At 39.6% G+C, this 26,677-nt stretch overlaps 1 protein-coding gene and 1 long non-coding RNA gene across 4 annotated transcripts in view; one reads left to right on the top strand and one right to left on the bottom strand.

Moving 5' to 3' along the window:
* Nucleotides 1-26,677, top strand: part of LOC124217875 (protein Star) — an 82,533-nt gene that overhangs the window by 19,437 nt on the left and 36,419 nt on the right. Inside the window, exons 3-5 of one of the 2 annotated variants that reach the window (XM_069138174.1) lie at nucleotides 2,527-2,737; nucleotides 22,581-22,745; nucleotides 24,128-25,605. In XM_069138174.1, the coding sequence (XP_068994275.1) occupies nucleotides 2,527-2,737; nucleotides 22,581-22,745; nucleotides 24,128-24,226 (475 nt within the window). In that variant the 3' untranslated portion in view covers nucleotides 24,227-25,605. Of the gene's footprint in view, nucleotides 1-2,526; nucleotides 2,738-22,580; nucleotides 22,746-24,127; nucleotides 25,606-26,677 lie in introns of those variants that run through there. The other variant, XM_046624019.2, reaches the window with a different exon arrangement.
* LOC124217882 (uncharacterized) lies at nucleotides 4,653-17,154 on the bottom strand. 2 transcript variants are annotated; one of them, XR_011177714.1, is made up of 3 exons: nucleotides 16,941-17,154; nucleotides 16,247-16,487; nucleotides 4,653-4,815 (listed from the first exon to the last, which is right to left on the bottom strand). It is a non-coding gene; the product is annotated as an uncharacterized lncRNA (long non-coding RNA). The 2 variants fall into 2 exon arrangements; XR_006882936.1 differs by lacking the exon at nucleotides 4,653-4,815 and adding an exon at nucleotides 16,057-16,226 and having other exon boundaries at nucleotides 16,303-16,487.

Here is a 26,677-nt window from a genome sequence, read left to right as displayed (position 1 = left end):
TTAAATAAATTGATGTTGCCAAAACGACCCGGCTATCGTTGACTCCCAGGCCATAAAAAAGATTGGCAGCTTCTGAAGATTTGAAATTTGGAGTAGGAGTTTTCTTTATATAACGCACTCACTTTCTCAAGCCTGTAGCACAATTTAGACCATTGTGTCTATCTTTCTAGATAGTGTCTGAAAAGAGAAGAAAGGGCTAAGTTCCTGTGATGGTGCCGTCGGTGGCGGTGACGAATAATGTTTATAGTGTGGAGAAAGGTACATACAAAATAATCTCCATCACTCACCTGCAATCCAGACAAGTGAAATCAATAACTGCAAGAACAATGCTTCATTTGCGCTGGGATGACGTTCGTTGGTGACGATGTTGAAATCAAAGTACAAGACACAAAAATTGCGTAACGAATTCACGCGACACGAGCATTTTTTCGCATTGAAAATCCTGGTTCCTGTTTCATCCACCTGCTACGTTGATTCGTAAAGTTCGTGTGTCAATCACACTCTTGTGGGTGGACTGTGAAGCATTTGATTTGTAGGGGCAGTGTATCGAGAGTCGTTGACTGAAGAGTGATTTTGACGCCTTTAGAAACCCTGTAACTTGTTCCGTCCAAGAGTTACACGGATTTTTCTAGTTTTTGGGTGGTTTTCACCCCTCGGGGGTGAAGCAGTTAATTCGAGCGGATGATATTCCGGGAGCCTTTAATTCTAGAGTAATTTTAGCGCCCGTGCGAACTCTGTAAGTTGTTGCGTCCAAAAGTTACACCGATTTTTCTAGTTTTTGGGTGGTTTCCACCCCTCGGGGGTGAAGCAGTTAATTCGAGCGGATGATATTCCGGGAGCCTTTAATTCTAGAGTAATTTTAGCGCCCGTGCGAACTCTGTAAGTTGTTGCGTCCAAAAGTTACACCGATTTTTCTAGTTTTTGGGTGGTTTCCACCCCTCGGGGGTGGAGCACTTAATTCGAGCGGGTGGTTTTCCGGGAGCCTTCAATTCTGGAGTAATTTTGACACTCGTACGAGCTCTGTAAGTTGTTGCGTCCAAGAGTTACACCGATTTTTTGAGTTTTTTGGTGGTTTCCACCCCTCGGGGGTGGAGCAGTTAATTCGAGCGGATGATATTCCGGGAGCCTTTAATTCTAGAGTAATTTTGACGTGCGTACGAACTCTGTTAGTTGTTGCGTCCGAGAGTTACACCGATTTTTCGAGTTTTTTGGTGGTTTCCACCCCTCGGGGGTGGAGCAGTTAATTCGAGCGGATGATATTCCGGGAGCCTTTAATTCTAGAGTAATTTTGACGTGCGTACGAACTCTGTTAGTTGTTGCGTCCGAGAGTTACACCGATTTTTCGAGTTTTTTGGTGGTTTCCACCCCTCGGGGGTGGAGCAGTTAATTCGAGCGGGTGGTTTTCCGGGAGCCTTTAATCAGCCTCTAATTATGACCCTCACACTTTTTTGAAATTTAACCTCGTTCCCGTTTTTTTTTAAGTCTGGTTTATCTCGAGCTGGCACTGCCACAGGTTTTTTTTGAAAAACGCCGAGCAACGAATTCAAAGATGAGGAATTCCAAGAGCCTTTAATTAGCCTTTAATTATGACCCTAACACTTTTGCGAAATTTCACGTGTTTTCCGTTTTTTTTCGGTGTGGCAGTTCCAGGTTTATGTCAAGCTGGCACCACCACAGGTTTCTTTTAAAAAACGCGGAGCATTCAATTCGAAAATAGAGCATTTAATCAGCCTCTAATTAGCCCTCAATTATTCCATAGGAAATTTTTCGATTTTCGAATGTGGCGGTTCCAGCTTGATATGGCTCGTCTGTGGAGAAGCTCGGACGATGAACCGAAAAACTCGCGTCTGTAACCACGCTGCAATGGATTCAAACCTCGCATCAGCACAGAAACAGATAGACATAAACAGAGACTTTTGATTCGAAAGATACTAACTTCTAACTTCTGACTTTCCTTTCCAATGCGAAGCTCATTTACATATTTCACATAATAAATACACAACTTTGTTACTTCTTTAGGACAAAGACTTCCACTGGCGCGGTCTTTACAGGAGCGGATCGCTCGCAAAAAATCGTTAACGTCACAATATATACATAAAATGACTAAATTCTCAAATAAAGTGAATCTCGAAAAACTGTACAGTTTCGTGTAATAAAACAATTGAAATATAATAAAATATGCACGAAATTTTCGATTTCAATGAATATCAATTTGACCAGTTGTCAACTGCGTCATTACGTCAAGTACATTGTTTACGCACAATGAAAGAAAACACAGGCCAAGGAGGAAGAATCCTATTATCACTTCAAAACTTGTGTTCAATACTCTCCATACAACCTGCACTTTAGATAACTATAGCTCCCCGACTACTAAGCCGTTAGTGTATGGAATGTGAATCCGCAAATAGGTTGATCGCGGGCGACGAGTGACGCCATGAATAAAAATGTGTGCAATATGTTTATACTAGGGAATGGGTATCAGATACATCTACTAAAATCCAAATATATAAATTTACTGACGTGCAGGAGGAAGGCTTTCAACATCAATATGACGAAAGAGTACGTACACAGTGTTCCTATGGATAACTCTGAACTGGTAACATATATCAGGGAAGTTCATCTCTTGCCAACAACGCATCAGGATCCCCTTAATTCTACGCAGACGGAAGAGGAAAAGTATCTGTCAAATTTATTCCCGGGAAAACGGAACGGAATTTACCTCGAGTACATCAATAGGGTGAGTCTCGGTAAAATTTACAAACAGACTTCTTTACCTCCAGACCGGTAATATAGCTTTACAGCATTATCATTTATCATTTGCTTCGAGGTTGGTTGGTATATAATCAAGTGCTTGGTAGCTTTGGAAACTTCTTGAAAATAGCTTGAATTTCATTTCTGTAAAACAAAATAACTCATTCTTGTGCATCAAATCCCACGAATTTATTACACAGTTGGAGGCATTTAGTGAGTAATATAGTATTGATCATTTTCACAAATGCATTCAGAAATAATAAGTTGGTTGTTTAGCATTGAAAAGTGATGCTATCGATGTATGTTCATTGTACTTATTCTATATCTGAACTATGAAGTAATCTAGTCCCTTTATTATCGATGAAAGGAAACCCAGTTTGCAAATGATCCTTGGTTCACGAATTTTAGATTATTAGACTACATTACTACGTACACTTGGGGACAATGAATCTGACAATGGGACGGCTAATTTTTTATACTAGACAGTTATGTTGGCAAAACAGAGAAACCTACAGCGCCGTAGTGGCCCAGCGCGAAACAAACTCAATCTCAATAAACATAACGTAACCTATGACCGTCGAAACTAACCTTAAAATGCTTGATGATGTGTCAATCCAACAAGTAATTATCCCCGCGATATTCCAAGGTTGGAATGTCTGAGATGACATAATCACTGCGGTCCCTTTACGCTATCTGTCTTTAACATGATTACAATTAATTTCTGAAGTAGAGTGCCATCGTCAGATTAGTTTTTTGGATGTTCTAATCATTAATGATAACCAGCTTATCAAGACTGACTGGTTCCATAAGGTCACTTGGTTACAAAGGTACCTAAATTTTCATTCTCACCATCCCAGATGATACAGGATTGGAACGATTTATTGTCTGGTTGATAGAGCGATTAGACTATCTAGTATTGAATTTCATCACAAAAATTTGTCCTTGCTTCACCATGGACTACGTAATAACGACTATCCAACTCTGCTTCTTAACAAACTTATACATAGTAAATACAATTCCATGTTGTCGGTGATCAGTTCCAACAACAATAATGGTGTATCTGTTGCACAAGTTAATATAAAAAACTTTGTTTCTATCCCGTATGTTGCTGGCCTGTTCAAGTCTCTCAACAGAATTTTCTCTAAATATAATATCCAATTTTTGGGTAAAAATGCACATGATTTATCCTCTATGTTTGACTCTGGAAAGGGTCTAGTACCCTTGGATATGCGCTCTTGTGTAGTCTACAAAATTCCTTGCAACCAATGCAACATGTCCTACATAGGTCAAACAAGTAGGCAACTACATACGAGAATAACTGAACATAAACGTAATATACATGAGCATGATGATAATTATACAGCGCTGACTAGACACGTTATCGATTTTGGTCACACATTTAATTATTCTCAAGCCAGCATTTTAGATGTTGAACCAATGTTTTACAAAAGGTTATTGTTAGAAATGTGCAATATTGTTGCACATCTCAATTCTGTCGATCGAAGACAAGATATCGAACATCTGAGAACTGTTTACACCTCTGTGATATATCAAATATAACTATTAATTACCGACTGAGCTTGCTCTTGATTTTACCTTCCTAACATTTTCTTACATCTATTCAACTCGTTGAATCTGTGCTTGCACTGATAATGATTGAAGTCGTTCTCCTTTCATTACATTCGGGACGATTCACATGTTCAAAAGTGAGCTAGTCTCAGAATTTGTCGTTTGCGTGATTTTATTCAAATTTACCAACCAAGATGAATGCTTGGGAGTTTCGCGTCGCAGTAGTTGTGTTTTTGTAAAATGAACATTTTGAGTTTTTTCGATTATTCGACCGTTTATTTATTACTAGTACTTGTTGTTTCTTTTTCTTCGAAAATTGAAAGTGCCATGTCATCATCAGGTAATTTCTCTTAATAATATTAGCACAATCAGCCTTGCTTATGACATAAGTCTTCTACATATTAATTTTGTGATAATTAACTGTATTTCATAATTTTTTTCTCTTCGTGACGGATGTTCTTAAATAAATTGTTCTGAGGAGGGCCCCCATCCGGGCTGAAACGTTAACACAAAAAAAACTGTTTTAGTTATGCCCTTCATATCCAAGAATAATATTTACGCAACAATTTACCGAGGTCGAGAAATCGTTTTCGTCATTCATTAATTGTGTCTTGTAGTAAACAATAATTTGAATCTTTTGAAAGTTGTTACTATTAACACATTTATTTCTTTGTTCGTAAAAGAGACGAATAACCTCCACAAGTAATGAGAATAGAAGTGTTTATTTTTGTACTCAACGGTGCACCGTTGCGAGAATTCGCAAAAATTTCGATGTGCAAATTTTAAGAACAATGTTTAGGAAAAAACAATTTGCATGTTGTTGTGTGTATTTGTTGTGCTTGATATTAGTGTGAGGTATAAACTCTAGCGCTCAAGGAAGAATGTTGCGATTTGCGTACCCTTCCGTGACCGTATGTATGTGTGTCACGAGAATTAGCGGATCAGCTGTCCTCGGTGTCAGTCTTCGAGTGTACGTCTATCGCGATACAACGTTGTGTATCGTCTAGAGTCACTCTGTATTTATATAAAATAAATTCTATTTTCTGTTCACGTTTCACGCATCTATATAACGTGTGCAACATTTCTTTATAGAACGTCTCCTCTCGCGTTTTATCAAGGTTACAACTTTATATCGTAACAGGTTAGGAGTCCAGCGACGGTTTTCTAGCGAGAGAATTGAACGGAGAGAAAACGGTTGAGACAAAAGAAAAACGCGGGGTTGCGAGACGCAAGCCGTGGTAGTCGGCCATATTGTCAAAACGTTCGCGAAGGTGAGATCGAGTTTGAAGTTACAAAGAACAGTTGTAAAATGCCTGGCTATATTTCTGTGAGAATTGTAACGAAGTTTGATGGAAGGAATTTTTTCGCGTGGAAATTCCAATTCAAGGCACTTCTAGTGGAGTATGGCATCGATGATGTGGTATTAGAAGTACGTGTAAAGCTGAGTTACACGCAGGCGGAAGAAAACGCGAGAAATCAATCGATCAAGGACAATGCAAAGGCGATGGTTATTATATCATCTTCGCTTGAGGTTGATCGACTCGAGGGTCCTCTGGTTTGCGAAACGGCGAGGGAGATATGAACGAAATTGTCGGCCATCCATGAGCAAAATTCGGCGACAAATCGGCTCCTGTTGACGCAGAAATTTCACCAGTACTCAATGAGCGTAGGCGATACCGTATCGCAGCATATAACGAAAGTGCAGAATATGGCGAGGCAACGTATCGGACATTATCATAATGGCGAAGATTTTGCGGGATTGACGTCGAAATTCAGTACGCTACAGATTGCGTAGGACAGCGTGGACCCTACGAGACAAACGCTGAACAATCTGCGAGAACGTCTATTATTAACGAGGAGATACGTTTGAACGCGGAGAGTGACGGCGCGGATGGCATTGGTGGCGATGAGGATCAGCGGCGAGAAGGTCGGTAGCTCACAGAGGAAGGGAGACTCCAGAAACAAAGGCGTCAAGAAAAATGGTCGTGAGAAGAAGAAGAAAGACATCAAGTGTTACTGTTGGCAGGAGAAAGAACATTTTTGCAACAGTGTGCGTAAAATTCAATTTTACACCTCGATATTCGGGGTGTAAAATACTACTTTTTTCAACACTGTGCGTAAAAATCAATTTTACACCTTGCGGGCGTAATATATAAAATTCGTTTTTTTACGTTCAAACATCCTAATGATATAAAGGAAAGAAAATTAGAGGGCCCTAAAATTCGGGCGTAAAATAATAACTGTAATTTCTTACGCCTGCATTTGAAAATTAAGTTCATAATCGATTGGACACTTCAAATTCTACCTTACCGACTCTACCAATAATATATCCATGAATGTGTGTGTCACCCGCTTCCATGCGTAACCATATAATCAGTCCCGCTTTGATTATCCACGATACAACACGTGCCCAATCTTTCCATATAATCGTTAGTATATAATGAGTGATAGTGACTCTATTCCGGACGGTATTTTGGCAGCAGCTGAAGATGCGGTGAGCCAATTGCTTCCAGATAAATCGAAGATTATTTACCGTGTGTGTTACGATGATTTTCGAAAGTGGATGAAAAATAACAAAACAAACTCTTTCGATGAAAAAGTGTTTTTAGCATACTTTCACGGACTTTCACAAAACTTTGTATCTTCGACTCTATGGTCGAAATATTCAATGTTGAAAACAATTTTGAACATTGAACATACCATAGACATCAGCAGCTACAATAAGTTGCAAGCTTACTTGAAAAAATTGCAAAAAAGCCAAAGTTTTTTCACCAGCTGAAATAAAAACATTTCTAGAGGAAGCTTCTGACAAAGAATTTTTGGCTACAAAGGTAAGTTTTCAAATTTTCGTGTAAAAAAGAAAAGAAAAGAAAACATTCAATTACGGTGAATGAATATTTACATTATCCGTAGGCTGCTCTTATTCTTGGCATACATGGGGCATGCAGAGGTCAAGAGCTTCATGGTTTGACTATGGATAATATTAGAGGATCAAACGAACTTACCTTAAGTGATGTTAGATCGTGATTATGCTAGGCGTCTTGTCCGAATAGATCATTGGTAGTAACGTCAGCTGCTCGATCCGTCACAGATTTTTAAATTAAACCAAAAATTCGCGCCTACGCCTCTAGATGGCGGTGCCACTCTCCCCAGAAGCCCCTGCGCCTTATGATCCGATGCCATTAAATTTGAAAGCCAACAAATTGCATCTTGAATAGATCAAAAGGGGCGGGAGAAACAGGGAGGGTTTGATCTATTCGGACAAGACGCCCAGCATAATCACGATCGAACATCACTTGAGGTAAGTTCGTTTGATCATCTAATTATGCTACGTCGTCTTGTCCTCTAGATCAATGGTAGTTGTTCAAAATTTTATGCAATTTGTATTTAAGGATAATTTGGTGCGTACAATAATAATTATAAACTTTAAGTTGACATTGACAACATCTGTCTCACAGCCATTCTTGTATTTAAGTAATTATGGATTTGGATATCTTTATATTTTTTATCAGAGGTCGATTATAGAATCGCGCAAACACCCTCGATTTTTCCGTCCAACCCGCAGCTTTTCGGATTGTTTCGATGTCTACACCCCTGCGATATGCCGCGGAGGTAACCGCGTGTCTGGTACTGTGTGAACCGAAAGTATTTGTATCAATGCCACTTTTGGCCATCACTTCCTTTATCCACCTTCGTATAGATTGCGTTGTTGCCATACGGTGAGTTTTTTACATGTTATCAGTAAGAAATCTTCGTTATTAGGTCGCAAACCTGCCGAACGCTTGATGTAACAGTCTAAGACCGTAGTTACACACAACTTAGGTTGTTTTTCCAAAAACGGCAGACACAATAAGGGTTGCTTTCTCCCCAGACCCGAAGTTTTTATACGATCTATGATCTTGACTTTAATCTCTGTGTCAGTCTTGTCGATACAGCTTGATCTAATTTTTGACAGCGTTTGCACTCTTTGTGCTGTCACTAACGCCAATAACATGACTAGTTTCTTTGTCAAATCCTCAAACGACAGAGTGTCGTACGGCCAAAGAGTTTTTAGATAGCATAAAACTGGGTCAGGGTCGCAAATTTCTTCATATTTTGCTGATTGCGAGCGTAGCTGAGCCACACCTCGAAAGAATCTCTTTATAACGGCCTGTTGCCCTATATCGCCTATAACTATTAACGCTAAAGCTGATCTCTACGAGTTTAACGTCCCATAAGTTTTTACGTGGGATAAAGAGACGGTTAAAAACTCGAGAACAGATGAAACTGGAGCCTGAAAGGGGTTGGCTCTCTTCTTTTGATAAAAATCCCACCAGAGACTGTAACAGTTGAATTTAGCCGCCAAAGCAGTGACTACGGGACTCAGTAATAGGTAGGTCCGTAGGGAGGGGGGCTTTCACCTAAGCGGTTATATGAAACGGGAGAATCGATCGAGAAGTGTAAGCGAGGGACGACGGGTTCGAATCGATCGAGAAGTATAAGCGAGAGATGACGGATGAGCGGTCGATCGTTATCAGAGTGCGCTCTAAAATAAAGAATCATAACGAACGAAGAAATACAACCGACGAAAATGAAGTAAACGCATACGGATTCCCGATCAAGGAAAAACCACCGAGATATGACGGACGAGGGGATTCAAATTGGCCGGGCACGGAATTAGCGAGCGCAACCGAAGAAATGGGAACTGGGATATGAAGAATATCCTCAATGACATGCTTATGATAAGTTTTTATATATTCTGACCTGTACTATTTTATCTGTAATTTTATGAGTATGCCGTTTATGGAATTTTTGTTGTCCTAGATGTCCGCCGTGCCCATTTTATTTATACAATTTATTTATTATTTTCTGTTATATTTATACTTTTCTTTTATTCGGTTACCATTTATCGATGCATGTCATTCGGTCATACCGACATCCGAAATTCCGTTTTAAATAAAAACAATAAAAAACAATAAAAAAGTAAATTGGTAGCGGATGATTTTCGTTAATTGCGAGAGGCTCCGCAGTTGGAGTTAATCCTGGTCGAAGCAAACCGCGAAAACGAAAAGACCGTTACAAGACTTAATGGCTTCCGGTATTGCTTAATGGTTCCTTCGGACAACGATGCCATCACAACCGGTACGGACTCTTGAGGAACGCCTTTCATGACAAACGCTTGCCCGATAACTTCCCGACAACCAGGGAAAGCGAGGTTCGCAACGGATGGAATTGCCTGCAATTATCAATTAACAAATCATTTTCTGGATGACAAAGGATCGGTTGGCTCACAAACTATTTCTGAAACAGGGGGTACCACGACTGTGTTGGCCAGAAAGGCACAACCAACACCCCGTTTGCTTTCTCAGCAATTATTTTTCTAATTGTTCTGAGGATGACAGCGAATGGTGGAAAAGCGTAGAAATATAAATTTGTCCACAGTATGGTAAAAGCATCTACCGCGCACGCCTCTGGGTCTCTGTGCCATGAGACGAATTTTCTGCACTTTGCATTTACGTTCGATGCGAACAAATCTATGTCGAATTTCCCGAAGGTTGTATCTACTTGATTATATGCCCAGCTAGCTAATTCCTATTCGGTTTCGTTTTGTTTGACTCTCGATTCCTCGTCTGCGTCTTTATTGTCGCGAGAACTAATGTACGAAGCGAAAATCCACAAGTCGCGAATCTCGCACCATTGCCAGATTTCCTTTGACAAATTTGACAACTTTGGAAACTGAATGCTACCCATACGGTTTATGCACGATAACGCCGTCGTATTCTCGACACGAAGCAATATTTCACACGAATGTTTATCCTTGGCAAAGCATTTTAGTCCGTAAAACACCGCTTTTAATTCGAGATAATTAATATGTTCTTTTCGCTCTTCCATGTTCCAAAACCCATGTGACCGATTTCACTCGCAAGCTACTCCCCAGCCTGTTAACGAGGCATCGCTGAAGATTTCCATCTCAAAATGGTCTTCTCTTATCGGGTTGACGCACTCTTTTATATTTCTTGTCCACCACTCTAAGTCTGGGATTAGATTATCCGATATTTCCATGGTTTTATCGTAATTTCCATTTGTTTTTTGCAAAGCTAAAAATTTTTCTCTTTCAAAATTCTTAATGTATAAATTCTCATATCGAACCCCGGGACTGGCAGCTACTAAAATTCCAATAAATTCGGCAAATTTCCTGATTTGACAATGAATGATGGTCTGAAACTTTCTCGCGAGATCTTATATTTGATTTTTGTTGCTTTGTGGTAATCTAAGACAGAATTTTTCCGAATTAAAAAGGAAACCGAAAAGTTTCACTTCTTTCGATGGTTCAAGGACACATTTTTCCATGTTTAATATTAGTCCGGCTTTTTCAATTAACTTCCGAGTCTCTTGAATATTTTTTCGGCATTCTTGTGCTGACTCTCCAAATAACAAAATGTCGTCTAGATAGAAGACAGATTCAAATCCTTTGGACCTCAATTTTTGCGCTATTGGTTTCATGAGTTTCGTAAACACGTACGGTGCTGTACATAGCCCGAACAGCATACAATTAAACTCGTATAACGTGTTTTTATAAATGAATCTAAGATATTTTCTACTAGATTTGTCAACCGGAATCAAGAAATACGAATCCTTCAGGTCTATTGTCGCCATAAAAATGTCTCTTCGCAATAGTCGAATCGCTGTCTTTTTGTCCTCCATTTTAAAATACGGTGCTGAAATAAACATATTCAATTTTTTCAGGTTAAGAATAAAGCGCATATCACCGTTAGGTTTTGGCACGAGAAAGTATGACGAAACAAATTGTTTTTCGCACGGCTCGCATCTAGATATTGCGCCTTTTTTGAGTAATTTACCAATTTCTGCTTCACAAGCAATAATTTCTTGATTTGTTAATCTTGGCTGGCTGTATTCAACTTGTGAACCTGGTTCACTTACAAAAGGAATAACGTAACCCTGTACCAATTGTAAAATGGAGAGATCGTTGGTCAATTTTTTCCACACAGAGAAAAAATTTCGCACACGTCCTGCGATTCTCACCGGGTCTATTCCTTGTGTCGACGATTGTCCTTGTTCCGGAAGTCTTTCGGTTTTGGTCCCTTCCTCTGAGTGCCCCGGTGACTCGCTCCGGAGGGACGGCGCCAGTTTAACTTCTCCGACTGTTGTTCCCTCAAAAAATTGTTTGGTCTTGAGTAGGATGATGCAAACCTGCGATTTCCTTCGCGCGGTGCGTTCCCGAAGTTTCGTTGATATCCAGTCGGTTTAATCAGATCTTTAGATGATTTTTCCATGGATTTAGCCGCCTTGAGATTTTCTGCAAACTTTTCTCCAAATAGCCATGCATCACGTGGACTGTCGTTGGCAATATTTTTGACAATGGGATTTAATCCCGGAATCATGAAAGATTTTCTTGTTTTTGTCATCTCATGATGTAGGTCAGATAGAATTCTGCCTGCATCGGCCAGCTGTTTGATAAATTTTTGCATGTCAACTTCTCGGTCGGTACTCCCTTCCGCGTTCAGTACTTCTGTTAGCGCTGCGCCAATAGCGTTGATGCCAGCTCCGAGTTGATCTTGAGCGGCGTACTGATACGCGTCTTTCTTAATCGCCAACTGTGTCAAGGCCGATTTCATTTCTGGTTGAACTTTCGGCACTTTGGTAAAAGGACAGTTTCCAATTGTTGGATATTTTCCCTGGAGATCGCGCTTTTGGTCTATCGGCAGTCCATCTTGCAATATCTTTGTCCAGCGCTCTGCCACTGCCACATGGATGTCGGGACCCCGTTGATTGTATTTAGATGGGTCGTCTCTCAAAAGCCCCAGTGTCGCTTCGGCGAGCTCTGTTGGTAACTGCTCTTCTTTATTCTCGGCCTGTTTTACCGACATTTCCGTGTGGGGACTAGGACGTGACGAATCTCGCGGATTGCGCTCACCGCCCTCTTTGTCTAACCCTTGTACTGCCGCTACGGACCGTTCACGACTGGAGTGTGACGCATCTCGCAGATGGCGCTCACCACTCTTTCCGTCGGAATCATAGTTTATGGACCTCGAACCGCTTCTTGGATGCGAACGCTCATGCCGCGAATGTGACGTTCGTCTGTTCTCAACAGCGATACGCTCGCCATTCTCTTTGTCAGAGTCCCATGACTCGTTTCTTCTCGAATATCGCCCTGAACTTGATCACCCGTCCTGGTGACGCGGTCTTGAACGCCTGTCCCGATGACGCGATCTTGAAATCCCATGGCGCGAACGCGATCGCCTGATCTCTTCTTCCAGGCATCGTAGTTTTTCCATAAGTAGGTCCCTCGATGAATTTCTATATCTCGGAGAGCTCCCCGAATATGATTCTGACCACGAACTCATTTATGCAATAAAAGAAAACTTTTTAAAATGCACAACTGAAAAATTTTCCAACTCGTATTCTAACGTGACTGTCACGGATCGCACAGAAAAACGTAATGGCGTCGGGGCATAAGGCGGAGGGGCTTCTGGGGAGAGTGGCACCGCCATCTAGAGGCGTAGGCGCGAAATTTTGGTTTAATTTAAAAATCTGTGACGGATCGAGCAACTGACGTTACTACCATTGATCTAGAGGACAAGACGACGTAGCATAATTAAACTACACGACGCCTATCTCGTTGCGACAATACCCAATACGAAAACACATTCACCAAGAACCTTCGTGCTTGAAAGTAAATACCACAAGATCGTGACCGACTACATGCTATTAAGACCGAAACATACACCAATAACAAAACTTGTCATCGGTTACTGCAACGGCAAGTGCTGTAATCAACCAATGAGGAAGAATTTAATCGGTGGTATGCCGAAAAAAATTGCCACACGGTTAGAGTTATAAAATCCTGAATTGTATACAGGATAGAGTTTTAGGCGTTCTTCGGCCACCCTGCTCGTAGATTCGGGAGCTGACATCACGACGTTGAAAAGACATGGTAGATGTAAATCCACGCAAGTAGCCCAAGGGTACATCGAAAATTCCGTGAATAACAAAAGAAACATTGGAAAACAACTAACAGATGCGATTGATGAAGACTCTGATAAAAGTTCCAAGAAAAAATCAAAAAAACAAACTACCGTTATAACAGTTACCAAAAAAACGGTCCAAATAAAAGGTTAATACAAGCATCGAATTATGTTTCAACGTTTATGTAATTATGTTCGACTATAAGTCAAATAAATTTGTTAATTTTCATAATTTTTATACTTTGATTGTTAATTGTCAAAAGATTATTTGACATGGATTTGTTAATTTTTATAATTTTTATAATTTTTATAATTTGATTGTTAATCGACAAAAGATTATTAAACATAAATTTAATGATTTTTTAAACCATCCGATTTATAAACAAAAGTTCTGAAAACGATATTCTGATAAGATTCGATAATGTATCGATGTGATAAATGTTCAGAATAAAAAATGAATTACGTTTTTTGAACTAAAAAATTCGAACTGAAATATTTTACGTGAATAGAAAGTTTTCGTCTCTTAAGCACCCGATGTAAGAATGTATGTAAGGAATGTTTACATGTTGGAATCTTACGCTTCTGATGGGAAACACGTAAGACGGTCAAAGACCGTCTAATAATTGAAATGCGGATATGCATTATCATTAGTTACGAGACAATTCATTGTTGAAGATATAAATTTGATGAATAGGTGAATTCGAAAAATTAACGACGGAGCCAGGAATCGAACCTGGTATCTAGAGATGCTTGACCGGAGCCTTACTCCACTAGACCACCTAGCCGCCCTGACTCTGATGTCGTTAATTCCTCTCATCACCAGTTAGTTCAAATTTGTATGTGTGAATAGAAAGTTTAGATAGAAAAATTTGAACTAAACTGGTGATGAGAAGAATTAACGACAACAGAGTCAGGGCGGCTAGGTGGTCTAGTGGAGTAAGGCTCCGGTCAAGCATCTCTAGATACCAGGTTCGATTCCTGACTCCGTCGTTAATTTTTCGAATTCACCAGTTCATCAAATTTATATCTTCAACAATGAAATATTTTACGTTGAGAGGGACTTCGCCCCCCTCGACCCCCCGGCGGGGGCTTCGCCCCTAGACCCCACCGCGCAGCAAAGTGGTCTGTCAAAGGTCGGCTTTTCCAAGATCTTTGGACACGGGGACTACATTACTAATATTTGACCGAATTTTCCGCACACTGTTGTAAAAAATATCGTATGCACCACAGGCGTACGATTTACCCCCTCGTGTGATCGGCGCAGCCCTCGGGCCGGCTTTGCCGGCCCTCGCGCGCGGCGATCAGCACTCAGGTGTAAAACCGTCATTTACGCCCTAGGCACATAATATACTATTTGCGCGGAATTGCCCAACGCGAAGAAGCACCAGCAAAGGTGACCGTGATAGAGACGAGTCGCGAAGTAGTCCAGACGAATAAGCTATAAAATTGACTGAAAAATATATGTGGGAATTTTGAACATTTTGAAAATTCACAGCTCGTTAACAACTTCGACTCCTAGCTGGAAATTTTCAGCGTTGTTTGGGGATAGAATGAAGTATATTCCCTGAAGATTTCAAGCGATTTCGAGTTGATAGAAAAAAGTTACAGCTATCTGAACACAGCGATTTTTCAGAAATCAGTTAATTTTGCGAGGCCGTATATAAAAAGGAACGTGGTAATTAATAATAATTCGTGTAGGTAGTGATAAAGTACACCTAGACGAAAAATTTTAGCGGTCGATTGGCCGTCTACTTGGAAAATTCTTGACTTGGCAGCGTTTCAAATTTATGCGAAATTTTGCTAGAATAGTAGTTCATGAAAAGGGTCCTAATTAAACTGGATCTTGCTTTGGAGTAAAAAACTATTTTTTTCTTAAAAATACAAGGTCAACGAAGGGGAATGCCGTTTGATTTGAGTCTTCAAGTCCCATAGAGCTCCCATGAAAAAATCGTGAAAATAACTAAAAAATTGAATTATTAAAAACTTCAAAAGTTTCCACTATTAAATGAAGACACCTTACAAGGGATTGCGCCTCTATCTCATTTTCGCAGTCCTCATTTCCTTGTATTTCTCGCGACAAATCATCTACGAAATCAAAGTCTTGCCGACGCACAGGCGGACCACTGTACAGTGTCTCGCATTTTAGTTTAAATTATTACTCGATTCTGGATACGTATTCGCGATTGGAGCGTTTGTGTACTTCGAGGTCCATGGAGGCGGAACCCTCGTGTCAAGTAATTTAAACGAGTTTGGATTGTTATTATTATTTCGCTAGTAATTCGCACGTGAGTTACTATATCCTGTGTGATTGTCGTATCTTTCCCGTTGAGCTCTCCCCCCTTCGTAATATTTTTTTTGATAACCCGAATCGCGTATATTGATTTGTTTCACCGATTGCTTTTGATGACGATTATCTCCGTTATTGTAATACGATTTATTTTCGCGAGATTTTTCTCTCTCTTTCTGAATAGCGTCGAGGCTCCCGAGAATTTGACCTATCGCGGCCCCATCGCTACAATCAACCGTGACTAAATTCTCTCTTACCCAAAGTGGATATAGCTATATTATGTTATAGTATACTTCATATTCCATGATTTGAGGTATAAAAAATCGCGCTTCTTTGACTTGACGATAATAATAGGTCTGTAAGGATTCATTTAGCGCGTAATATCGTCGATCATTCCATTTATTTTTCAATTGAACTCGTATAGGGACAGAATAAAACTCTTCCAAAAAGATTCTTTTAAATTGCTCGTAATCAATCCCATCTGCTTTAGTCTCGAACCATAAACTCGCTCTTCCCTCCAGCGACTGCTCTATCACCACTATTTTTCATTCATTTGATATATTTTTTATTTTAAAAAATCTCTCCACCTCCTCCAAGAACTCTACCGGATTTCTATCGACCTGATCGTGAAATTTCGGAATTTTAAGATCAACCTGAAAGTTTTGTACATTACTTATAATTGCCGTTATTTCCTCAGCACTCGTTGAACGTTGACCTTGATTAGCAGACCTTTGTTGTTGTGCGGTCTCTCGGGCGCTAAGCTCATTGCGTAGCTTCTCAAGCTCGCGCCGTTGTCGATCCAAATCCGCTCGTTCTTCTTCCATCTCCCTACGCCGGGTTCTGTCGTTCTCTCTCTCCTCTGGTATTATCCGCATGTTTTTTTTTGTAGGATATTCTTCGATCTCTCGTCGAATCTATAATTCAAAAATGTTTGTTTTGATTTTCGACCGGACTGTGTCATATATATCCTATCTTCCTTTGCCATACACTACCGACAACGACCGATTTTGTTTACACTTTAATTTTATATCGAGCCTATTAGTTGGGCGCCAAATGTAAGAAATCTTCGTTTAATGATTACTGTTTAATATTCTCACTATACATATGTATATATATATATACGTGTATATTTCAATGAATGACCCCAACGAGATGCGGATATCATTAGTCAAAACCCTCGCGTTATTATTTTATTTCACACATTATTTCGATCTGAAACACTGAAGAATAACTAAATAACAAAATACAGAATCAACTGGTCTTCCGAAAGAAGAATTACATTTCGTCTAAATATTTTACTCCCTTTATAGACCCTCTCATTCACCCCGCACCCTTTCACAACATTGCATTGGATTTCGTGGTCTTACAAAATGGCTCCTTTTACTCATCTAGTGTTGGTGGTTAGATGATTCCCCGTTGGCTCTTTCGGTATCTCTGGAGTGATGATGTCTGTTGATTAGATATATATTTCGTCGACAATGGTCGCTGGCCAAACCACCGATCCCGACGATGTTCGTTGAATCTGGTCACGTTCCCTTGGACTAGGCGGAGAGAGACGAGATCTTGCGAAGTCACAGATGTCGTTCGGCTGGTGTCCCCGGAGCGAAAGAGGTCGATTTATTCCATGATCCGTCCCACTTGGAATCGATAATTTCGAAAGGGAGGGGCGGGCTCGCGACATGCGCCTTCAGCCCCCATCGCCATCATGATCAACTGATACTACTTTCCCGCCTACGCATCGCAAGCGCTCTTGGAGGGCCGGGAATCTTTAAACCTCGTCTGTAATCTTACGAACTTCATATCGCAACACATGTAAAGTTCCTACTTTATTTGAATGTGAATAATAGTTTCTTGATCTCGATAATTTTGAAGTAAATATTTTTCTTGGAAATGAAGGTTAGTAATGACAACTAAAAGATTCTTTACATTTCGGCTCGGGTGGGGGCCCTCCTCAGAACGATTATATATTCACAGAACCATCTGTCACGACAAAAGAATAATAGGTAACACGAGTGAATTGCTTGAAATTAATCTTGTATAGAGAATTATGATACAAACAAAGACAACCTGTGCCGATATAACTGAAAAGAAATTACCTAGTAATAACGTGGAATTTTTCAAATTTGATGAACAACATGATGAAAACAATAATTAAAATCAAATTAGACTAAAAAACTAATGTTAATTTAAAAAAAAGAGGGATACGAAACCCTACGCATTCATCTCAGTCAATAAATTAATTTAAACACACGACCGAAATTTTCAACGGAGATTGATTTTTGAACTTGTAGATCCTCCAGCGTGCAAACGGAAAGAGAACGAAATCAGCAAGTAGTAAGACGCATAGACTATGAGACAACGGGTTAAATAGATACGAAAATATCATAAGAAGATGAGGTCAAGAGCAAGTACAGTCGATAATTAGAAGTTATGGTTGATGTATCACAGGCGTGTAAATAGCGCTGAGATGTTCGATATCTTGTCTTAGATGGACAGCATTGGGATGTACAACTATCTTGCACATTTCTAACAACAACCTGTTGTAATAAATTGTTGTTGTTTCAAAGAATTTTCAAATGTATGCGTTGTAATATTCAAGTTTTATTGAAGTAAATATGGATACCAATTTTCGTAGAGATGGCGGGTATTGTGATGATTTTCTAACGCCGTTTTGAATTCGTCGCTTCGAATTTCGAATTTTCATGGTCAGATCCATGATCAGTGACCTCGAAAATATCTTCCACCGACTTTCGGTGAAAATCGATGGATTTTTCGTTATTGACGTCGGCTATGCTGAATCTGCCATTTTGAACTTTCAAATTTGGACTTCAGATTTGGAAAGAGCACCATCAGAAACATCTAGAAATTAAGTTTCCCTACAATCTGTACATTAGGCCCTATTATGCAATATATTAGAAATTGTAAAAAATGGCATTTCAGGGGGATAGTTCACCTCCTTGAAATTAATTTCAGCCGATATGAAAAAATATGCATCTGTTTGATATAAACGTTTGGCTCAAATGAATCGGTTAAAGGACCAAACTGAGTCTGCGGGAAGAAAAGATATATTGTAAAGAGAATTATAATAACTGAAGTAAGATAAGAAAATTGATGCAAATTGGAAGAGTAGGCGTGGTGTTATAACGTAGCGTGAGTAGTTCTGTATTGGAAGAATCTGAAAAGTAAAGAAACAGTATTAGTTCGTTGTTGATTGAGGAGCTAGTCCAGAAATGTAGGCACAAGTTGGTTAATTTTCAAAGGTGAGTAGACAATATCCAGACTTTAAGGAAATAGTACACATAATGCGTTTCATGATTGTAAACGAACGAGTCGTCTAGAGAATATAGCGCGAACTAGGCGCTGCGGACAAGATTGCACGAACTAGGTGCAATCAAGTACAGTGCATGAATTAAATGCTCTCAAGAAGGTTGCACGAACTAGGTGCCTGAACAAACAACGCACGAACTCGGTGCGGTAAAGTAAAGGAGGGTACTCATTGTCAACCTGTGATTTAACTAAGATATGCGGTCTTGCGAAACTCAAAGCTGATGTCAACTCGGCGGTAGTCAAACTAGCAGTAAGCGTCGCTCCGCGGTGGCGCTTTTATAAGAAGTGGTTGGTCGTATCATCGAGCGTCCAGCCGTCCTTCGGTGGCGTCACAATTCTGGGAATAGCGACTTGACAGATTATCTGCTCCCTTGCCGAATTATAATCTTAGGTGATCATTCACTCATTGAAGGCGGAAGCGAATTCGACAGCGTAAATCCACACATACAGAAATTTATTAGTTCAATCATAATAGAAGGAAACATACAACTGTAAGGTTACTAAACAGCATCTTTTATTTTAGCATACTTAACATTTCTACCAAGTTTCATCAAAATCAGAAGCGGACACTTCGCGGATGTTTCTTGTCAGTTGTTGTAGCATGACTGTCTTTGCTACTAAAGAAAATTTCAGTTTATCTCTGAAATAAAGCTTGGAGAGTGAGTACAAGATGTTTCGGAGAACATTACAAGCTAGAACGTGCTGCTTGTCTTTTTATGTGTGAACCCTGAGATTAGAAAAGGTACTTTTGATCTTGAAGTATTGTCCTGCACCATCCGTGGAATAAAAATATTTTGGTTACCTGGAAATGGGCTCACAGATAATTTATTATTATCTTGTGATATTCGAAAATAGCCCTGTGTCATTAACTAGGTTTTGAGATGTCACTACGAGACTTTACTGACTTTACTTTACTGTGAATAAAACATATGACCGTTCTGATAACAGCGTGTAATATTATTCGAGATGAGAAATTATGAGGATTGTATTGTCGAAGCTCCTTCGTTGCGAAGTTGCCTCGTAGTTTTGTATATATATCTTTTTGGGATATGAGGCATGAAGGGTAAGAATTTTTTTGAATTAAAAATAATAAAAACGTCCCGCATTTAAGCCATCGGATTTTCTATGTTTATTGGCTCTTGTGGGAAAAGCCTTGCGGCATAAAAGCCCACGACGATTTGACAATTGTGTATTTGCATATGTAAGAATGTATAGAGCCCGCTAGCTCGTGCCACTGCGATCTCGCGCGTTTTACGTGTGTTGCTCGTATTGAATTTCGTTTCATTTGCGTATTATTTTCGATTGAATGTTTGTAATGCCCTTTACCGAGGGTTCGTCAGCTGTTGCTGTCCTTTTTGGTAAAGGGCGTATGGTCAAGGGTCAGAGAATCTAGAACCTTACGGCCGCTCACCTCGGCTATTGACCATCGAATGCGTATGGTTTTACTCAGCAGAGCCGTATATGAAGGGATCCAGGGCCCTTTCGGCTGAGCACCACCGACGATCGTCGTTCGATGGACGACCGTGATAAACTAATTCAAAATGCACATTGCGCGCTCGGCTCCTTGTCCAGACGAGATTTGGCATCCCCCGCTGACGCAAGTTGAGCGAGCGCGATTAGCTAGGAGATCACAATGGCCCGAACACATATTATTCTCAGTCACTGAACAAGGATGTTTCAGGAAGCTTACCAGCGTGCACGCATTGATTGAGGGCCGCGCTGCTTCTACTCCGCCGGAGCATCTGATTACTGGTCGGTCAATTGTTCGAACTCTAATGAATTTTCCTCTCTGAAAAGGGGCGACCCTTTAGGAAAAAAGCTCACATTTCTTTTGAAATTATACAAAAAAGTATCGAACTTTGAAGCAAAATGAAATTAATTTTTAGTTTCCAAATATAGACGTCACAAACCTTTTTCCATCCAAATAGTTATGATGTACTAAAAATTGGAGAAGAACCCTATCGAAAACATTTTAGGTGAAATTTTGTACTTTGCATCAGGAAAAAAGTTACAAGTGTTTGAGAATAAGGCATAGCCACAAAAGTCCATAAATTGTATTCCCTCTACCTCAGTCAATATTTAATGAAATCAATTAATTTTTAGTGTGTGAACTACTATCCAATAGGATTACAATAAGCCCACTTATCAGCGCTATCGGATAACTTTGTTTTTTGGGGCTGGTACACTCGAGAAATTCTGCCCCATAATGATGAAATATTTATACTGATTAAGTTTTGAAAGCGGTTTTATTTCACCTTAAAAGCGTTAGGGTGTGCTCTGGCATGCTTTCATTTTCGCACGGAAAAATTGAAACAATTTAGTTATTCATAAAAAAAATTCACACAAGTCTTAGATCTCGTAAGTATTTGAACCAATTCAGTTATGATTCCATTTCCATCCAATTCAGAAAACTTCAGACTATACTTTTAAACTGTTCTATTTTTTGGAAAAAGAAAAAAACATCTCATTTTGGACTATCACTTTGAAATCTAAAAAAGAGGATTTGAGGTACTTTCTGTGTTAGAGATGTAGGTATCACTTCGTACTGTGTCTGTAGATTCGCGAGTATTCACGAACTTGTACGAGTGCTCGCGAATCTCAGTTCTGACCACCGACTTAGAAAATGGACTGCAAGAGCAGGCCAAAAATAATGTCTACCGAGTAGAAAGAGACAAGTAGCAGAACGCGTCTGTTCGTGTCCTTGTTTGAGCTATGTCCATGGGATATTTGATCAATAGCTGTCTTAGAAAGAGACAGCGACTGGCACTAACGATGCTCTATCCTGCTCGCACAACGGCGGCCATATTCTGTGCATTGCTTAGATAAGAAACACGCCGCACATTCTCTGTCGATGGTTCTGACTACCATGTTAGTAGTATAAACACAAATGTGATCGTACTTCAACTGTCGTTATTGAAATGCAAAAAAGACCCTTAAAATCCCTAATAAGAAATATTAAGACAAATAGGGATCAAACAGAGATGGAAGGATCTACCTTAAAGAAGTGCTAATAATTTTAAGCAAACGCTTAATTCTAAAAGGTGGTGTCCATTACCTACGTGAGATTTTTCTATTTTTATTTTGGACCAACCCCACTTCTCTCTTGGCGAATTTTGGTATGATGTGGTGGGACCTTCCCTCCCCCTCACATGAGATTTATACTGTTATTTTTAAATAATTAAATTTATTTGATATGCTCATGTTCTTTGCTTCGTACCACTATATACCTAATATTTAATATCTTCTGTGCCTGGGATTGATTTTGTATTACAAAATGTTATCTGTTATTATAGTGTATATTTTCTGAATTAAAATGTTGACGTGAGATTTTCATACCCCCCGCCCCTTCCTTTAAATAAGATTTGGTGAGATTTTCCTGGACCCCTCCCCCCTACTTTGAGCTCATATAATTAATGGATGCCTCTAAAAAATATGATCAACGGGTTCGTTATACGCAGTGCAGATTGAACATCTACGAATAAAAAGATTTTCATACCTGAGCGTACACTATATCATATCAAAATCTTAGCGAATCGAAATTCTTACCCTAAAATCTGCAAAGGTTCCAAAATGTTCGTAGATCGGTACATGTATTTTCCTGTTAAAATACGATCCTAATGATGGGACGTTTCGACATTCGTCGGCCAACTAACTGATCCATTCATAACCTTCATATTTAGGTGGGAGCTATTTCAACTACGACGTGGTTGGAGTCAAATATGAACTGGAGAGGAGTTCTGGTTCTGACGGATCCGCGGAGCTTCTTCGAGGCACACAGAAGCACTAGAAATACGAAGACAAGAGTTCTACATGCTTGTCTCAGCACAGATAAGGATACCAAAGAGGTGAGACCGTACTTTAAGTACGCCATCTTTCTTGCTGGTACGTGGAATTTGAGTCATGCCATCCATTTCGTCTTCTATAGCACTGGGTAGATTGAATCAGTGATTTTAAATTCATCGCCCAGTTTTCTACTTTGTTTTTATATTTCTTAGATGTATCAAATTATCTCTGCGATGCGGCTTTACATTAATTTAGAATTCCTTACTAAATCTGTTCAACTCGCGTTATTTAAGGGCAGGGGATACTGACACTTGACAGTACAATTTCCAAAAAAATCGAGCTTTGGTTTTTCACAGAAAAGTTATCTTTGAACCCTTATCTATATGTACACAAAGCGTTAACCCAAAAAAAAAAATTATTACTCTCTGTATACTCAATAAAGCGTATATTGTTGCAGCAGGACATATAAAAAACGTACTTTGACTGAGGGCGTATAAAATAGGAAAAAAAAACCATCACATAGGACATGAACACAAGCTATGGAATTAAGGTTCCATAGGTACCTATAGCCACTGCGCTACCGGGTTACTCAAAAACGCTCAGAGCGAGCAGTGTGCTGAAGCACGTCGAAACGTTCGACCGTCCTTTTCTCGGAAATAGTCGAGCGTTTACATAAAAGTTAAAATACTTGTTTACTTATTTTTACAGCTCTTTTATAATGCAAAGTCTCCTGTAAATCGGAGGAGCGATGCACCTTTGCGAGTTCCCCTCTGTAGCAGTAACAAATTTTTTAACGCATATTTTTTGAATGACGGCGTGAAATGGCGATTATCTTGTTTAGGAATACTACAAAATTCCATCATTGAGAATGAAATCGATGTGTGCCTTCACAAGCAAATTTGTGCAGTTTTGAACAAAATATATACAATTATTTGACGTTGGTGACAGCTAAAAGGAAGAAGTAAGGCCTGGCAGTAGCATGCGAGAGATGCTCGGAGGATCCTGATCGAAAAACAGGCAGCAGTAGCAGAGCCACGAGCAGGGCGTAGTGGTTGCCTTGCCTTGCCTAATCACGCTTAAAATGCACCTGTCGAGCACTTGTTGTAGCAGGTGATTTTATGTTGATTACTTCTTCGTGTTTTCAAAGTGTAATGAAAACCGTGAAGTGTACCAATTGTAAAAAGTAAAAGGCGTTCGTGCAAGTGCGTAATGGAACTTATTACTAAATTGCAGTGATTGTGGATTTGTGCTTGTTGAATCTTATTCAAGTCCACGAGTCAAAAATAATAAAAGTTCAAGCTCACCTTCTGCTGTGACCCAAGATATAGTTGAGGAAATCACTTTGGTTGGATTGGGATACGGAGCTCTGGAAATGTGCATCGCCGCAGATATCTCCGTTATGATCGCCTGAACCTACTAATAATATCTGTAATTTCTGTCACAGGAAGCTCATAAGCTTGAGGCACAAGACTTAGGCGAGGCGAGAGAAAATATCGCTCTACACATATCGCAATACATCAAGAGCTACAAGATCAGCCCGTGACAGACATCAGCGTCATCTTTGATGGTACATGCCAGAGCGAGGTCACCCGTCTATGTACGAAATTGGAATCGCGTTGGACGTCGTAACAGGACTTGTACTTCGTTTTGAAATTCTATCGAAGTATTGCTAAATGTGTATGACGGCTTGTATCGAGTTTGGCGAAGATTCACCTCGTTATGCTCTCTGGCTAGAGAGACATAAATCTAGCAAAGAGTGCAACAAGAACTTCACTGGTGCATGAGGCCTCATGGAGGTGATGGCTGCGGAAAAAGTTTGGTCGAGACCCATTGACAAAAATTAAATGAGATTTATAATGTGCTAGGTGCTGCACACACGCTAAAGCGCGCGTCTGACAGTCTATCGGTGCTGCAGCACTCACGTTCATTCTATCACACAACTTGTGAGCTTCCTTCACCTTTTTATGATATGATGATAAACTCTCATTATTATTTTCAATTTTGGGTTATACAGATGGATAAGCATAACACCGTGCCAACTGTCAAACTGACACCACATGCAGTAAGGCACGACGACGATGACTAAATACCGCTATATTCCTTGAAAGCATAATGGTGTGCCCACTGTCAAACTTACATACGACACACCGACCAATCAGACGAGATTCGATCGTCACATCATATTTTTAAGAGAGGACTGGCACCTGTGTTGTATGCAACGTATATGCATGAGGCAAGAAGCGGGCGAGCTTGTTAAAAGAAGCAGAATTGTTTTGATCGCAGACTTGGGCACTAGTGTAGTACCGCTACTATTCAGACATTACTGACTGTATTCTTTACTTGTATAAGCATTATATTTTATAAGCAAGTCCGATGGAGATGCGAGAACTAGGTTACGCTTAGGCGTAAAGGAGATGGGACCTTATGAAGACACTCCTGTTGAAAAGGAAAAATGCATCAACCATGTCGCTAAGAGGCTGGGAACTGCACTTCCTAAGCTGTTTCAAGAAAAGAAAGATGGCAAGGGTACTGGAGCACTGACTGTGACGAAGATCAACACATTGAAAAATTATTACCAAACAGGAATTGTGGACCACTTGGATGACATCGAGGAAATGAAAAGAGCTATTTTGTAACACTTTATCATGCCTTACCAACGGATTAAAAGCCTCAACATATACAATGCCCAACTAGTACAAATTGTTGGTTTTTTACATGAGATCGACGGCTAAACACGAAGTACCAGGACGCCACAAGAATGTGAAATTGATTAACTTCAAATAAGTTACAATTTACACACAGTCTATATTTTGAGATGGAAAATACATGTGTGAAATCTCATTTGGAAACATCAATGGCCCATCAATAAAAATATTCCTGAACTTTATTTTATCCAATTATTACATTCTAAGAGGAAGTTGAGAGTTGATTCCGATTTGCTGCGTGATTTAGTTCTTCCTTGACTTTATAAGATTATTTGAAAATTAAAAATTATGCGAAATCAATATTAAAAATCTTTTATAAACTATGAATAGTAGAGTGAAAAATTTAATTTATTTATAAATACATCCACACATGAGCCGTCATTAGGTTTAAAATTCATTCATTCATACATTCCACAATTCATTCATTCCAAGTGTATATTGTTTAAAACAGTGTATATGGTTAAAACTGGTGGATATTATTGAGATTATAAATAATTGTCAATAACCGTTTTTCGTCAAGGCACTATATTTTTTTTATTGCACTTTTATTATTTCTTCGTTCTATATCGTCTCTTTTTAAATTTGGGCTTGGCTTTTGGAGTGTTTAATTTGTAATTTGAAAGGTATGTCCTCGTAGTTTAGATTTACTTTATTATTTTTAATTGGTCGATTTGGGATCGATTACGATTTCTTTTCAGAGAGCAACACCTCCACACCTCCTTCCTCCTTGAGAGACGTAGACCAAGCCACCTAATTTTCTTCTTAAATTTGCAACCAGGTGCCCCACTCCCTGGGTCTAACCTAATCCGATCGTGCCATGTACAATGAGCGGTTATATTTGAATCATTACAACTTACGTATTTCGATGTACATGAATCTCGGAAATCTGCTGATCAGCTACTCAGGTTTTCTCGTTCAGCTCCCCAATTCCTATGAGTTTATTAGATTTGAGTTATGCCAACTATCACTATGCATGATTGAAATAATTATTCCGATGAGGAATTGGTTGGGGAAGGTCAAGGAAGAAATCAATGCCTGATTATCATTTGATCACGGCGACGTTTCAGCATCGGCCTAGCTAGCCGTCTTTAGGCTCTTTTTTAGAAATACTTTAAAAAAAATTTTGATGTTTACCCACGTGGGTTGGAGGTTGTAACTGCTGTTGAACAGCGCGTTGATATAGAAGTTAGAGTTCGTCTGCTATTGCACATAAAGTGACTATTGAATAGTAACTACATCGACCCAGTCTAGGCGAGTTTACGTAATTTGACATTTTTGCAGGAGTTTAA

Source organism: Neodiprion pinetum, chromosome 1 (genome assembly GCF_021155775.2).
Source record: "Neodiprion pinetum isolate iyNeoPine1 chromosome 1, iyNeoPine1.2, whole genome shotgun sequence".
Classification (NCBI taxonomy): Eukaryota; Metazoa; Arthropoda; class Insecta; order Hymenoptera; family Diprionidae; genus Neodiprion; species Neodiprion pinetum.
The sequence above is the reverse complement of the archived record's forward strand: the minus strand, read 5'-3'. Positions and strand labels throughout refer to the sequence as shown.